A 15,748-nucleotide genomic window follows, 5' to 3' on the forward strand; every position below is an offset into this window, starting at 1 on the left:
GAGCTTGAACCAAGGGAAGGCACTTGAAGACGAAGCAAGAAAAGCAGTTTGAAAGTTTTCTACAGGACCAACATCAAAAGTTGATAAAACCACAACATCAGCATCACGCCAAGATGCATAAACAGCAGAAAGTGTTCTGAGAGAGGTACTTCAGCAAACAGAGGGGAAGAATCTTCACCTTTGCATCGTACTGCACAAGATGCAAAACTAACCATGTGGTGAACAAAATCCAAGGATTGAGGTTGGTGTCCAGGGTAAATCGAAATCACTAGCATTGTGTGAAATTTTAATATACTTAGGTACTCCACTTCACACCAGAGGTGTACAGAAATGTCAGTTTTAAATGTATTCAGTATTATTAACTCCATCAATTAAATATCACTCCTAAAATGATCAGTCATTTGTTCCCAGGGGCAAAATGTCCTACATGTTGTGAAGAGGGGGCAGATTTTTACCATATGGTTTGGGCCTGTCCTACCGTTTTGTGTGCACTGGGATACACTAGTCTGGTTAAAAAATGGGGGCTATTGACTGCAACATCCCGCTTACCCATTTGGTTTGATTACTGGGCCCTTTCAACAGGTATAAAAGCCAATTAGCAACCACCATGTTTGCAGACTTGGGTCTGACATTGGCCAGGAGACAGCTTGTGATGACCTAGAAAAGCTCAGGGGGCCTTGCGTTGCACAAGTGGCAGAAGGAGCTGCAGACCAGGGTGGATGAAAGGAGGTGGCTCTTGCAGGGGCTGAAAGATTGGGGACTATGTAAATATCCTATAGCATTAGACTGGGAATAGATCTTGAGGTCCCGTCTGTAATTAGATGAAGTAGGGCAGAAACACCCACAACTGATGAATATGGAGAAACCGACTTGATGATTCAAAGATATGACAAGGTCCAAGGCCCATAGACATTCAGGGATGGTAGCTGTACCCATTCTTGAATTATCTGTACTCCTGCACTCCAATTCAATTCAATATTATTGCTATGCACTCAGACGTTTTCTACATAGGGTATGTCTCTTTTGCTTTTATATATACTTTCTTCTAACTACACATTTTGTGTGGCAACATGTGGTCACTTTTGGTAGTGTTCACTTGTCGACACCACTCTTTCTTCACCATACTATCTGAGACTATCACATTTCTTCTGTGCCTCTTTGCCACGAAGAGGAGGTACTACACACTTTATTCGCTTTTGTCTTACTGGAATAAATCGGGCAAACCTGTCATGATTATTTTTATCATACAATGTGTGGTTTATCTTGGTGTCAATATTCCATTGGATTGTTATTTACTTGCTTGATACAGACTGGAGGTCATTTCTGGAAATGTGGTCCATGGAAATCAACTTGTGCGTTTGGTTCGCCGCTATCTTCTTTTATAATTATGTTATTCATTATTACAATGGTAATTTTGATATACTCTTTTACACTTTTGCAAAAGTCCAGTTGGACGAAACAGGTTTTCGCTGTCGGAATGATGTGCTTCTCTTAAGTGTTTCTGTGCAGAAAAATATAGCTCTGCTATAAATCAAACCACGGTTGTGTTTCTGACCTTTATTGTAACACTAACTTATGGTGTGCTTTGTTGCCATATTTTGTTCATTTATGCCCACAGCCAGGACCATCTCTGGTACCGGCTTTTATGACTTCAGCCAGGCATCGTAGCAGCACCGTCGTACACATCACATATGCATACACTTATAACACACCCTAATTACAACTCTTGGATATGCAGCAGCACTTTCAACTGATACAACTCTCTTTCAAATGTTTCTGGGTATGTTGAACTTAATTATACATTCAGGCAACATACTCAAACTACTCTGTCGAAAGCAAATGTAAAATGCTGTTGAAAAAAGGAGGGCACACCCTAAGATTACGGGGGCAAGAAGAACGAGTTTAACCATAAGAGGTAATATTCTCATGGGAGGGGGGGACTAGAAATATTCACAAGTACAAGTGTACACTCCCATATTATTTAATGATTTGGAAAATACACATTAGTACATTTTGAGAAAGGGGAATGCTCTGTTTTTTAGTTGGAAACCAGGGGGGGTCATACAAAATTACAACATAAACAAAATACATACTAGTGATTATTCCTATATTTAAATAAGTCATTCAAATCATTTGATCTCTGTAAGGGAATGCCTCTTTTTGCATCTTCATCCCCAAATTTGTGGACTGATTCTTTTGACTCTGAGACTGACTGAAACCTGCTAACCAGACCTCAGTCACAGGGTTTTAACACATATGAATTACATGTCGAATTGGATACTCCTAATTGTCATGGCCTGACTTACTTATATAAGTCCCTAGTATATGGTACCCAGTGTATGTATGACAGAGTGTCTGTCCACTCAGGGCTGCAGCACTGGTTGTGTCACCATTCGTGCAACAAGGTACAAAATGGCTCCCAGCCTGCCACTGCAGACTGGAAGGACAGGGTTTTCACTGTCAGTTCAACTATGCCATTCAAATCAATAGTAAAGCCATCTTCACCCTTAACGTTATCTAGAAGTCTCTCCTAAGGAAAACCTATGGAATCCTATGGCACGGATTTTGTTAAATAAGACGTATGTTTCCCAATATGTCTTAAAACCAACACTTCGGTATTGTTGTTTTGTTGTGGGTATAGTTGGTAGCCCAAATTGGCTAACACAGGGTTATGGGGTGGCATTCCAGCCCAGCTAACTTTTGACTGAGACTACCAAACTGGGTCATGTAAGGTATCAAATTAATCATGGAATTAAATGTGACATGAGGGCCAGGTCAAAATGAATGTCACTAGTAAAGGTAGGCAACTTTTAAAAAGTTGCCACTCTGTGCTCTGTTCGTCTAGTAGACTCGCATAGGCACACACAAACGGACAGATTTCTGACCGCCTGGGGACACATGTGAACAACTCCCAGGCTCAGGAACAAAAGCAATAAATCAGCAGCGAGGTGTCACCTCCTCTGTCAGGATAGTTAATTGGGATTTAGCCCAGAGGTGAGCTTCAAAGCGGAAGCCACCTTTGATGGGCCCGCGTAACACCCCTGTGCATGATGCGTTCCGATTCTGTAGAAAGCATGGAGACAGGTTCAGAGAGGGGAAGCTCAAGCGAAACTGGCTTTACCGTGGGCGTGTAGTCCTCAGATAGCCATACCTCTAGGGTGGACTACCAAGCTCCTGATGAACACAAAAGGGTTGTATCATCTTGAAAGCGGCATGAATGTGGCATTCTGGGATAGCCAGATGCCACACACCACAGAAACTTCGTCACTAGGTAGAAGAGGACCCAGTAGCCCATTGGGTAGTGACCACATGTTCCCCTCGGGGCACTTTCCTGGGATAAATATGGCGCTCCTTGCACTCTGACCCTCAGAGCACGCTGGAGTCAGAAAGAAGACCAAAGAAGGACTGCCAAGTTGCCCTTTGACCCACACAAAAAGAGGCTGCACACTTGGAAGGACTGCACCTGCTGCACTTTGGGTTAGCAAAGATTGGACTATGCCTACAGCTCCTGACTCAGACTACTGACTCAGGGAAAAATTGATTCCCGATATCAAACAACAGCAATGACTCCAAGGATCAGTCAGCTCATCTCCTGGGACCAGCTACAGGGACACAAGAACTGAAGTTGCAGAAGAAACAAAGATGGTAGCCACCGCAGACTTTTTGTCACTACCAGTCGCCGGACACCCAAGAGGATGAATCTGAGCTAGACAAAACCTGTATCTGTGTCTGCTGACCCCAGGAGTGCTATCCAGGAACAGATTTATCATACCCAAGGGACACTAGCCCCCACCAACAGATTTTGCTTCAACCCCGCTGTAGATTGGCCAAAAGCCCAGGCTTGGCTGGCTGGCGACTTCAACATAGAGGATTTTGAGGGATCCTGACCTCTGTGGCCAAGTCTGCCCCACTTCACCCGTGGACCAAGGAATCACCACAAAGATACCCCCATCGACCGCACCACAACCAAGCATCCTTTGACCATCTTTTTTGCCAAGTCTGGGGGTAATTCTGTAAAGTTTGGATCTTGTTTTCAAAATGCTCTGGTGCCCAGGTAACTGTCCAATGTATCCTCTCTAGCCCCCTAGGCCTCTGTTCTTTCAAACTTGGTCGCCCAACTTGGGCCAGAGTTGTCGAACTAACTTTTACAAACTTTTCAAAAGTTTTCACATTTTTTTGTTGGCCAATGCCTGTTTGCGGTTGATAACAAGGTTATTTATTAGTTCCAAAATCTGTACCTACAGAGCCTTCCAATGGATTTTAATGCTTAAGGTCTCTAAAAATTTATAAAAATATGATTTATGGTTATAAATGTGTGTCTTGTTTGTTTCTTTCGTGTTGTGTGACTTTCTTATTCTGTTGTTTGGTGCTGTTAAAGGCTTTACACATTGTTCCTTTGCTAAGCCTTTCTGCTCGCAGCCACAGCTACCCAAGGTTGAACTTAAAGATAAGTAAACATACCTCACTGGACTGAAGATGGCATTTGTGAGAGTACAGCACATTAAGGCCTCCTAGCCAGACCATATACTTCACCCAAATCCTCACAATCTTGTACAGTAAAATGCTAATAGATGAAATAACACTTAAAGCAATAAATATATGCTTCAATATAAATAATAAATCCACAAGACCTCATAATTGCAAAATAAAGTGACTTTGTGGAATCGTCAAAAAAGAAGGCTCTAGATTTTGCCATATTCCACGATATGTACTCAATTGGTCATTCCTTTTTGCATAAATGTATTCAAAATATGCAACCTGGTTCATTTTACCCTTCCAATGATGAAAACATGCAATGCACGTTACCCTCCACTAATGTAATATTAAGGAACAGGCTTTAGAAATGGAAATAATTATCAACTTGTGTTCTGCCCCTAAAAATTACTACTTATTGGTGATTTTAGAGGTGTAATATAGCAGCCACCTAGAAAATAACTCCACCCTTTTCAGGTAGGCTGTTCAAACAGTTTATAACTGTGTTGTGAGATCTCATCCCACCCAGCTAACTTCAATCTCAGAGTTGTCTCCTTCTCCACGTTATCCAGATGAGGCTAAAAGAGAGGTGCCTCCTTGTTAAGACCAAATACTCTGTACCAGTCCCTTACGCCTCTTAAGTTGTGTTTACACACCCTTCTGACAAAGACCTCGACCAATCTACTGACTTTGTAGATTGCTGGTGACGCATGTTACTAATCTGAATAAATCTTAAAAATAAATCCCTTCCCTTGCCATCTGGGATTAGCTCTAACTGGTCTCAGGTTTTCCGAGCCAAATTAATTTTGAAATCAGCAACCCTACTGAATGCCAAAATATTCCACTTCCTCATCTCCGGGCTAGAAACCACCAACCTAAAACATCTACAACCTTCGAGACTCAAATAATCATTGAGATTTGGTAGTTTATTGTTGTTGAGCAATTCATTTTTCAAAAGGCAAGATTGAGAATCACCTTACATGTTGTCATTTTGGGAAGCTAAATATCTTTAAAATGAGAGCAAAAGGAGCCCCAAGTCCACAATCATTTCTATAAGTCGGTAATTATCAAAAATGTGAGAAATCAAGGGTTGTTAAACAGAGATACCATGTCCAAAAAAGCAGCATGTGAAACTAAACCACTGCGTTCGCTATTTAATTGAAGACAATCAAATTTTAGGCAGGGACACTGATCATTCCAAACAAAACTTCTTAACAAAGTATCCGGATACCTAAAACAAATTGTAAGGACTATAATCTTAACATTGGAAAATAGGGTGATAACGAAGGGTAACACTGACATTTTTACTAATGATACTCTTCCCATAATTCAGAGTGTTAGAAGCTTACACTTTCCAAAGGTTACCATATAAACAGCGGAATGCTTGTGGAAATCTACAACTATCACAAAGTTCAGGAGTACTTATTGTATTTATTATGAATCCCTAAAAAGGCAGTACTTTTCTCCAAAACAGATTGCATCTAACAGCTTTTTCCCTTTTTTCAGTATGGCTTTGTGAGTTGGGCTTTATTTCATTCTAGCTAGTTATACTGAGCTTAGGAGGTACATTTCAGACAACGGAAGTTGATTGATAGTAGCCAAACCAGTCTCTCACTTACCTGAGGCAGTATGAGTGTGCTAAGCTGAATTACTGAATAGGTCTATAGATCCTTCTAAGATCCTACTGCTACCTCTCTGGCTTTCACTCTTGAAGAGCCTACCTCTCTAAATGCCTCAATACTCTGCAGCTTGCCTTACCATTCCTCTGAAGTACTGCGCTCTCCTGCCTCTTCCTTGCCATAACGACTGGCTTTCTATCATCATTTCAAAGTTCTCAAAATGCATATATGTATCCAGACACTGCCCTCTATATCATCCCTCTGCAACTTCTTTCCTCTGGATTAGTGTTTAAATTGAGCATTACATATTCAGTATTTAATGTTTTTAATCAACATTTTACAAATCTAAAAAAAAAGCAAAGTAAAATACACAGTTGCTTTCTGCTTCACTCATAAATATGCTGCCACTGAGCCCTTCAAATGCATGGTCAGAAGTAACTGTAGGGAAACTCCGGTTAGTTTTTAAAAAAACAACAAAATGCTCGTAAAATAAGTGGAAAATAAGTCAGCGTTAAAAAAGAGGATAAGGCAGGCCACTACTGGTGTCGTAGAAGTAACCAGATGCAATGATGCACTAGAACAAGATCATCCACTTTGAAGGGCGACATTACACTTACCTGCTGGAAAAGGTAAATCAGCAGGCAGCAGGCGGCAGCAACGGGTGCCTGCACTGCACAGAGAGCATCCATTGAATCTTCTGCATGGAAACATGCCAGGCATGTCTGCAAGCGCAGCGTCTCCACTTCTGGGCCTCTGTTCAGCCAGAGGGCTCTCACACCTGGTGTGCCACCTGCAAAAGAAAGGAAGTCGTGAAGTGAAAGTGCCCCTGCCAAAAGCATTTGTTTTATGTGTCAGTAAGTCAAAGGCTGTAATGACAAGCGATACACCAGGGTGCTTGGTTCATAAATGTTTTACACACTCACAGGAACAGTCAACTTATGAGTATACATTCCACATCCTTATTCACAAACTCATGATTAGTGGAATTTTACTCTAGCAATTTCCATTTATGAATACGGAAACATCTGCCCTCAGGATGGAGCTTGCGCATTCTTAAATGCAGGACTCGGGGCCACATGTATCAAAGGTTTTACCCATTCTATGTCTATGGGAAAATGTGTTCATAGATATAGAACTCGGTTCGGTGTGTTTCAGAGTGTAAAACAGCACCTAACAGTAAATTTGCAAGTTTGTGGGAATCGCGAACAATTTTCAGATAGCTTGCCCATCAAAAAAATCACACACCAAACTAGACCTTTGACAAGCAGAAACAAAAAGCAATCAAAATCGGGTGTCTTTTTTAACAAAAATTGTGAAACATCACGAAAACCTTATTCAGTACCTTATCTAACAACTGACGCAACGGTATCCCTTTACTTAATAAAATCATGCGAGATACTGGCAGAAGATTAGTTTAAGGAGAAAATGTCTCTCAGAAGTGGTTTTATTGTTTCGCCAAGACTTTCTACTCAAATCAGTCCCATAGGGACAAAGTTATACATCATTTTACATACATAAAATAAGATATTTAGTGAAATTCGTCTAAGCTGAAATTCGAACGATTTCGTCAACGTAGCAAAAAATCTCACTGTGGCCTAGGAACAACCTTAATTGGGCAGCTTCAATGCAACACATAAAGCTTAGAAGGACCCGACTTGTTTAACATGACACTGATTGATGTTGCTGCTTGTCGAACAAATAAAATTCAGGCCGATACCTACTTCAGCATTGCTTTGTTAAATGTCCTCATTGTACTCCTCTCCAGGGCCTACTGCAAGACGCCTAACGTAGCCTATACTTGTCAGAGCTTTTTAAAAAGCAGGTATCACGCCGTTCATTCCACGTGAGATTTACTTTAAAAACCTTTGTACCAAGAGGCATGGCGTCTCTTTCTCGCCACGCTGATCTAAAATCCACAGTCCAGTGTCACAGAGAGCATGATCGCAGCACAATGATCAGGCCTATAAATCTTGAACGGGTCCCTTTCCTCTGTGGACCAACGTGAGTGCAATACGACTTGGTTATGTGCAAACGTCTGGTTGAAGCATTGCAAAAAGTCAAACGTAAAACTCGATGATTGCATATGAGTATTTTTTCTTTTGCACACACTAAAGAATTTGTTTCTTCGTTTATAGAAGCATTGATAACCTCGCTTCCACATGAAATAAAGTCTGTATGGATTGCTCTACCCTAGTCCTTGAAAATGATCGAATAGCTAACCTTAAATCGTGTCTGCTGGCACCTTAAAAGTAAGTAACATAGGATTTTATTGTATTGTGTGGCGTGCAAACGAGAATAACCCCGAAGAGTTAAAATATTAGAATTATGTGATACAATACTGAAACAAGTAGCAGATCTCCTTTTAAGAACAGGTTTGAAGTTTTTCCGCGAGAATGGCAAGGCAAAATATAAACCATAAGAAGGTAAAAGTATCCTTTGAAAATAAGGACATTTCAAGAAGTCGGAAGGCGCCAGTCTGTCAACACATGGAAGAAGATACAGAGAAAAAAGTCCAAATGTGAACTAGAAGAGAGGTAACAAGGGCACTCGTCCTACGCACTGCATTTGCCTGCAAGGTCTACATGTCTGTGCTACCAGATGTTTTCCAGCGGCACTCTTTAGCGGGTGCCACAGCAATGAGCAACTGAAATCAAATAACCAAAGCTCATTTTTCATTTAAAAATGCACCTCTCCCCCCTCTATACTCATAACGCTTTTCTCTTTTATTCCTCAACTGACCTCGCGGCCTGGACTGGACAGCTTACATACCCAAGCAGACAGAGCGCCAAGAGGCGAAGAGCGTTAAATTGGAAATTCCCCGACATAGCCCTTTATGCAGTCAAATGTTTATTTGTACTTTCTCAACATAGAGTTTCTCACCAACAGGTGTGCCGATTAAAGAGTACGTGCCAATTAAGCGCGCACCCATATTCGTGTCAACCTTTTAATGAGGTTTCACCACATTTCAACAAACAAGCATGAGAACGTTTCTTCTTTCATACATACCTTTTCTGCATTTTACGCGGTCTTTGCGTGTTGACTTGCATATATACATTTCCCTTCTGTTCTTGTACTATGCTCGGTTCTTGGACCTGTGCGTTTGTATGCTAAATTTGCAGGAATCTAGATCCGAGGCAAGGAAGAGCTGCTCGAAGTGTGTTTTTTTCATAAGGCGTTCTGAGGTGAGAGATGTGCCATAATGTGTTTCCAGCACAGTGAAGATGAGATGTGGCGCCGGCAGGAACTTCAAGAAAAAATACATTTAAACTGAGGTAGGGAAAATGCTGTGTACAACGGAGTATGGGACAGGGTTAGGGATCTTTAAGGGCATGGTTTACGAGAGTAGTAGTGGTACCGATCTTGTGGTAGTTCGATTTTTTTTTGGAGGTCTACAGACCTTTATACAACTTTTTCTGATTTAGATCACATGGTAAGCAGATAATTATATTAGCAGGATGAGAAGGAGCCTTAGATTATGCCTTATTAGATGTGCGATACAATGTCTTAGGGCGAAAGGCTCACGAGATGAATAATATTAGGACAAAGGGGTGGTTTGGCCAATGACCAACACTGTTCTAAACCATGAACAAATCTAATTTACACAGACTTAGCTGCGTTTTGTATGGTCATTTGATTTTCTGTGTTCTGGGGTGCTACTATCACAACAGTAGTTCTCACATATAGCCTCGTCCTTGAGGTGGTAGCGCTATATGTAGGATGTCTCAGAATTAGATTGCAGGTGGTCTGGATTTATGTCACATTTTTGTAAAATCTGCAATGTTGGAAATTGGGTTACTGGTTGAAGGGGTTGAAAATCCCACACAAGCAGCAAACAAAATCTCTGTAATGGTAAAGTCACAAGCAAACCCCAAATTAACCCATGCTTTGCCCTATGGTAGCTTGGCACAAAAGCAGCAGAGTTAACAGCAGCAAATTATAAAGCACTTAGTCACCACTTCAAACAGTAATAATTTGAAACACAACAAAATAAATATGTGACACCAGTTTAGACAAATCACATTAATTTTAATGAATAATTTGAAGACTAAAATAACAAAAATTCAATCCATAGAATCGTAGATATACAATTTTAAGGATTTAGGTAAAATAGCTCCAAAGAGCCACTCGTGGCTGTCTGGTAGTGCAAGATTGGGTGAAAGTTACAAGCTAAGGTTGACCGCAAAGGAGCACGGGCTGGATACAGAGAAAAGGTTAGTCCAACTGAAACCGTTACCTTCACAGTCCAGTGCTAAGAGGTCCTTTCACTGCAGAAGGGGCCCGAGGAGCAAGGAGAGTTTTGCAGGTGGCCGCCAAAGTAGCACAAAGCAGCACAAACAGGTGCCTGGTGCTGCAGACGGATGATGATGGAGCACCAAGATGCTGCTGTCTATACTGTAGCATGAAGTGCTGATCTCGCACTGCTGAGTGTCATCAGAGGTCGCTGTAGTGAGAAGAGTCAGGTTCGCTGCAACTTCACATTGGCAAGTGGTTAGATCTTGGCATGATTGGGCCCGTTGGTGAGGAAGCCAAAAACATTTGGGGAGCTCAAATAAGGCCACACCAAGGGTCCAGGGCTTGAAAGGCACCACTTGGGGGGTTAGGGATTCAATCCAGCAGAGGCCATTAGGGCTTAGGCAGGTTCATTTGCAGGTCCAAGCAGCAGGTCAGCTGGACAGTTGCAAGGAGCCTCTGGAGCTTTTTACGCCCCTGTAGCTCAGAACTTGTATACAGTTCCAGGGTGTGGAATTTGATAAAATATCTACTTGTCTGTGGAATAGGTTGCTTCTTAAATCTACTTGTCCTGTAAAGAAAATCTACTTGTCCCTTTGGTGCCATGTAGTGCAGTGACAAATTATGGCAGCAATCTCATTATGTAAGAACTCTGATAAGAGCCTTCAGTGATTATGCTAGGGCTACTACAGTAGGGTTTGAATACTTATAATTTCAATCCCCTCTATAGCAATTTCCTTATTTTGCCACCTCTCTGCAAATCTACATACTGGGGTTTGGGGAAGCAGTAAGCAATAGTTCCAGGGCCGGAATGCCTTTGAGTCTGCAAACCTACTAACTTGCATGTAGTAAGGATTTTCACCAGCTGTTCTTTAAACTTTTCCCATAATGAGAAAGGTTGGAAATTTACTCCTGACAATGGCAGAAGTAGAAGATCTTCTAGGGTTGGGAAAAAAGTGGTTGGAGGGAAAGTGAACTTGTAATTGCGCAATAGATTTTCACATCTACACATGCATATTTGCTCATGCTAAAATCAGAAGCTGCTCACGTGGCTGGGGGGTGAGGTGCGGGGGGGCCAAGGGAAAAAAAATATAATAATAATAATTAAAAAAAGAAAAAAACTTACCTCTGCTCCCGCGCCGCTCCAGGCATAGGCTCTCAGCCTGCCCTGCGCCAATCCTGACGATGCTCAAAGCTGTGTCAGGATTGGCTGTGAGCGCCCAGCCAGGGCACTCCCAGGCAGACTGGGAGCCTGTGCAGGCTCTCTCCAGCCCAGCAATCCTGTTGCTGGGCTGGAGAGAGCCTGCAGCGCATGTGTGTTTGGCAGGCCCGAGACGGCCGGCCAAACACACATGCGCTCTGAGGGGAGTGCACAGAGCACTCCCCTCGGCTCATCACCCCCAATGCCCCTCCTCTTTTACATGGAAAGGATAATAAACAGAGTTTATTATCCTTTCCGTGTAAAAGGATTTGCAGCGGTTGCTGCTGGTGGGGGGGGGGTGGGAGGTTGGGGGGGGGGTTATGGTGGGCAACGCTCCTCCGCCCATACGGAGGAGCCGCACCTGGCTAAAGGCTAAAATACAGTTCACAAATATTTCATGAAGTATGATTTCCTGGTCTATTTCTGTAAGCTCTTGTGAATTCATGGAAGCCACTAATTTAAAGACATAAACCATGGGTGCACTTTTGTGACTTTCTTTAAGAATTGGGTCCCTAATTAGGTCTGGCATTAACAAAGCCATTTTGTTTTTATTAAACTTCTACTTCTCTCTCTATCTATTGGTTGGCTTTATTGTGAGTGATCGCATTCTGCTCTCCCACAAGGAGCATATTGGAACACAAAGTAGTTTTGTTCAGTGCCAGGAACTACTGTGGAAATAAGTGACATAACAAAACTGGAGGGGGCTCCCCTGCAAGGAGAACGCATGCCACACCCTCAATACTCAACCAGGGCAGGTGCTGTGCTGAGGGGGCCCCCTGGAGGGGGCTGCAGGGCCTTTATTACACCACTCGTGGCAATGTGTGCTTTTCGAGACCAATTTTGTTTTCCTTTTTGCCAGTGTTTCTTACAAGGCGAGGGCCTGGCAGCTCCCACAACAATAAAGTGTTACAGAAGCTATGTCAAAACAAGACACACATTGACTAAACCAAAAGACTCACAAAAAATGTCGGATCAGTTGGCTTTGCCAGTGCTTGTTTATTTTCATGCTTCCCATAATCCCGTTGATAATGGTTATACTGATTTTCCATTAGGCATATTTTTGGGAAATACTAGCATGCATCAACACATTTTACTAAAGGACGCTTCAAAGAAATAGCACCTAAAATTTCACAATAGCAAAACTTTTTTTTCCTACTTGCTTTTTTTTCCTTAACATTTTATTTTGAAAGCAAATAATCATCACTCTTGCTTACAAGCTTCTGAAAACATTTGCATCTAATCATATAATATTCTGGGAGCATTATACTTAGTTTATATTGTTACACTTTTCAAACGTGTGTGCACTTTTTTTTTTTTTTTACTGGAACTACTGTCAGTAGTGCAGGGTGACCTTAAAACGTTTATTTACAGCACTCGCCCTAATAATGAAAGCTTTTTATTAATGAACCATAAATACAAGTTCGAACAGCATTAACATATGGACACACATATTACCTCAACTGCAGACAGTACCCTTCTCTGTAAACAGGCAACCAAAGGGGGTTGGGCCTACTTCTCCCAAGGACAAAATAAACCTTCAGAATGTGGGAGACTAAGTCCGTCCACACCATCAGAAACTGTTGGCCCAATTCCTGGCTGCCTCACTTTAACCTCTACACCTAGTGGGATGGAGCGGGATTATGGTAACCTAAACATGACACTTTTGACTCACAGGGTAGAAAGAGATCTCACTCTATCATCTTATTTCTCATGCATGCCCAGGCAAAAATACAAGAGAGGTACAATATAAGTTTTCAATATGTTTATTGAAACAATTGTAATCTTGCATAAAGAGAATGAGCTGAAATAATTAGGCAGATGGAACAAAGCAAAGTAACTAGCATTATGAACATGGTAAAGACAACGATTAATCCAACCATGGTAACTGAGTTCTAGAGGTTTCTAACTAACCTTAAGACTATACTGAGAGCATAGGGGTACCCTACTGCCTGGCCCGATCTAAAGGATTAGCAGGATTAGCCGTAGACCCCGTACCTGAAGATAGCGCCAGGTGTCAGTCTACAGGGCAGGTGTAAATCCTTTCAGTAAGTTGGTAGATGACCAGCAGCAAAGCTGCAGGTCGCATACAGCATGTTTGTCCAAGGAGATTCGTGGCTGGAATGCCCCTCTGCCCTTTCCGGGTCAGTGCATCACTTATATAATAAACCCACACTGTGCTAGAAGTACAGTTCTGATGTAATGCTATGTCTGAATGCTGGAAGCTGTCTCCTGAAAGGGTGACACAAGAATCAGGGTATTGTGTACAGTGTTCTTAGCCTTGAACAAAATGTAATGATTGCATTTCGAGAAGGCTAATTAAACAAGCATATTGTACAGCATATTCCTAGAAGAATATTATGCAAGTAAAGTGTTAAAATGTCACTGATAAAAACAATGCAGTTAAAACGTGTAATGTAATATGAAGCTAAAACGAGGGAACAAACTCAGGTCCAAGAGGGCCTTTCAACCAACTGTCAGCTACCACCTAGTCATGTGACTCAGGAACAGGTTGCAGATGTGACATATATATTTTTAAAAGGGATGTTTTGGTTAAGAATACAGGAGGGTGAAGACAAAAGGTTTGGGGGTGACCCTGTAGAAAGGGACAAGTCCAATGTGCATCATATAGACTTACACACAATTAATCTAAATGAAATAATTTGTATTCTCAGTGGTTATTTAAAATATTTGGCCAGGATTCACACGTCACTGAGAATCCCAGGCAAATTCCATCATTAGTCCTGTGGATTGTTTTGTGTGCAAGGGCTAGCAATTGAAAGGCAACCAATGCGCTGAGTAAAAGGAACAGAAAAAATGTCAGTGCAGGTCTTTAAATGGATTCTCATCTTGGTTTGGCTGTTCTGCTATGTGCTTACTTTCGTCTAGCATACATTTTTATGCAGGCCTGGATTAAAACTTGTGAGCGTTCTAAATATATCAATAATTTATTTGTGAATGGGAGGTATTCGGCAAGCCAGTTGTGTAAATGTAGCCATTCTTTTATGGATACATCACTGAATAATGTCAGAGCTGTTAACTGCTAATCCTAAATGTGTCTGTCCGCTAAGTGAATCCAACAAACCTAAACAGTGATTAACATATAACTTACACGACACCAATACAGTGTGTTCCCATTCATCCTGTACACTACTTCTCTCTAGCCCTGTAAACACATTTTATTAAGTTTTTCGAATGAGGGCATGTCCACTTCTAATAAAATAGTCTTAATAGAGCTCTAGGATTCTGAATGGAATGTTTGTTTTAGTGCAGGCTTCCTAAGCATTCTTAGCATTTGCCTACATCTTGGGCTCAATGGCAGGGACATAAAGACTGAAGCAATCAGCATGGCTGTCGTCTGTGTTAAGTGACATCACCGGGAAAGATGCTAACAGCTTTACTGACAACATACCCACACAGATATACTGGGCATTTAAAAGCACGTTGTACCCTTATAGTAAAATCGTCTTCACCCAGTACGTTTTTATAAACCACTGTAGTTGGTATCAGTCTCATTCTGAATTGTTTAGCCTCAAGCAATGTTGCCAGAAACCAATATCTTTCCCTTGTCCTTGTGGTGGTTACATGTGGGATATCATTACAAGTAAAATTAGCGTTTGGGAGTTTAGAACAATTAGTTTTGGCAGAATTCACATTCACAGAACATGCAAGAGCTAGAAATTCATGTGTTCAAGCGACCGTCACTTAAGAACCAGCAACTACACACCAACTTATTCCTTTTTCACTGATGCTAAACACTAGCATTAGTTTTTTGCTGTTTAATCTCAGAGTGATGGTCTGAAATAACACTTCACACAGGAGATGCAGAGTCCCAATGCGATCTTGGCTTCCACCTGTATCTTTAAAAACATGGGTTTGCCTACCCGTCTGTTATCATGACAGGCTTTAATGTGAAATTCCAAAAGTTTGCAAATGATATACAGATCTATTTCTGCCTGAGGGAAGGCGTTTGGATCAAAGCCAACACAACAAACCGCCTGGACCTAGGACAGCACAGTATTATAAATTGGCGGTGTATTACTTTTCTTAAATATATAATCCTCCTCATTGGGTTCACAAAGCAAATACAATTTACTTTTTAAATCATCAACACCTCTACTAAAAGAGCACATGTCAATGTTTGTTCCAAATTTTAAGTCATTTTACAAAACCCATATCCCATCCTCTCCCACCCGCTGCTTATTATCTAGATCAAAAGTGAGGCAAA

The 15,748-nt window shown here is 41.5% G+C and overlaps 1 protein-coding gene across 2 annotated transcripts in view; it reads right to left on the minus strand.

Annotated features, from left to right (window-relative positions):
* Positions 1–15,748, minus strand: part of FAM120B (family with sequence similarity 120 member B) — a 1,000,164-nt gene that overhangs the window by 722,295 nt on the left and 262,121 nt on the right. For both annotated transcript variants that reach the window (XM_069235018.1, XM_069235019.1), the window contains exon 5: positions 6,710–6,882. In XM_069235018.1, the coding sequence (XP_069091119.1) occupies positions 6,710–6,882 (173 nt within the window). The remainder of the gene's footprint in view (positions 1–6,709; positions 6,883–15,748) is intronic.

This window comes from Pleurodeles waltl, chromosome 5 (assembly GCF_031143425.1).
Source record: "Pleurodeles waltl isolate 20211129_DDA chromosome 5, aPleWal1.hap1.20221129, whole genome shotgun sequence".
Taxonomy (NCBI): Eukaryota; Metazoa; Chordata; class Amphibia; order Caudata; family Salamandridae; genus Pleurodeles; species Pleurodeles waltl.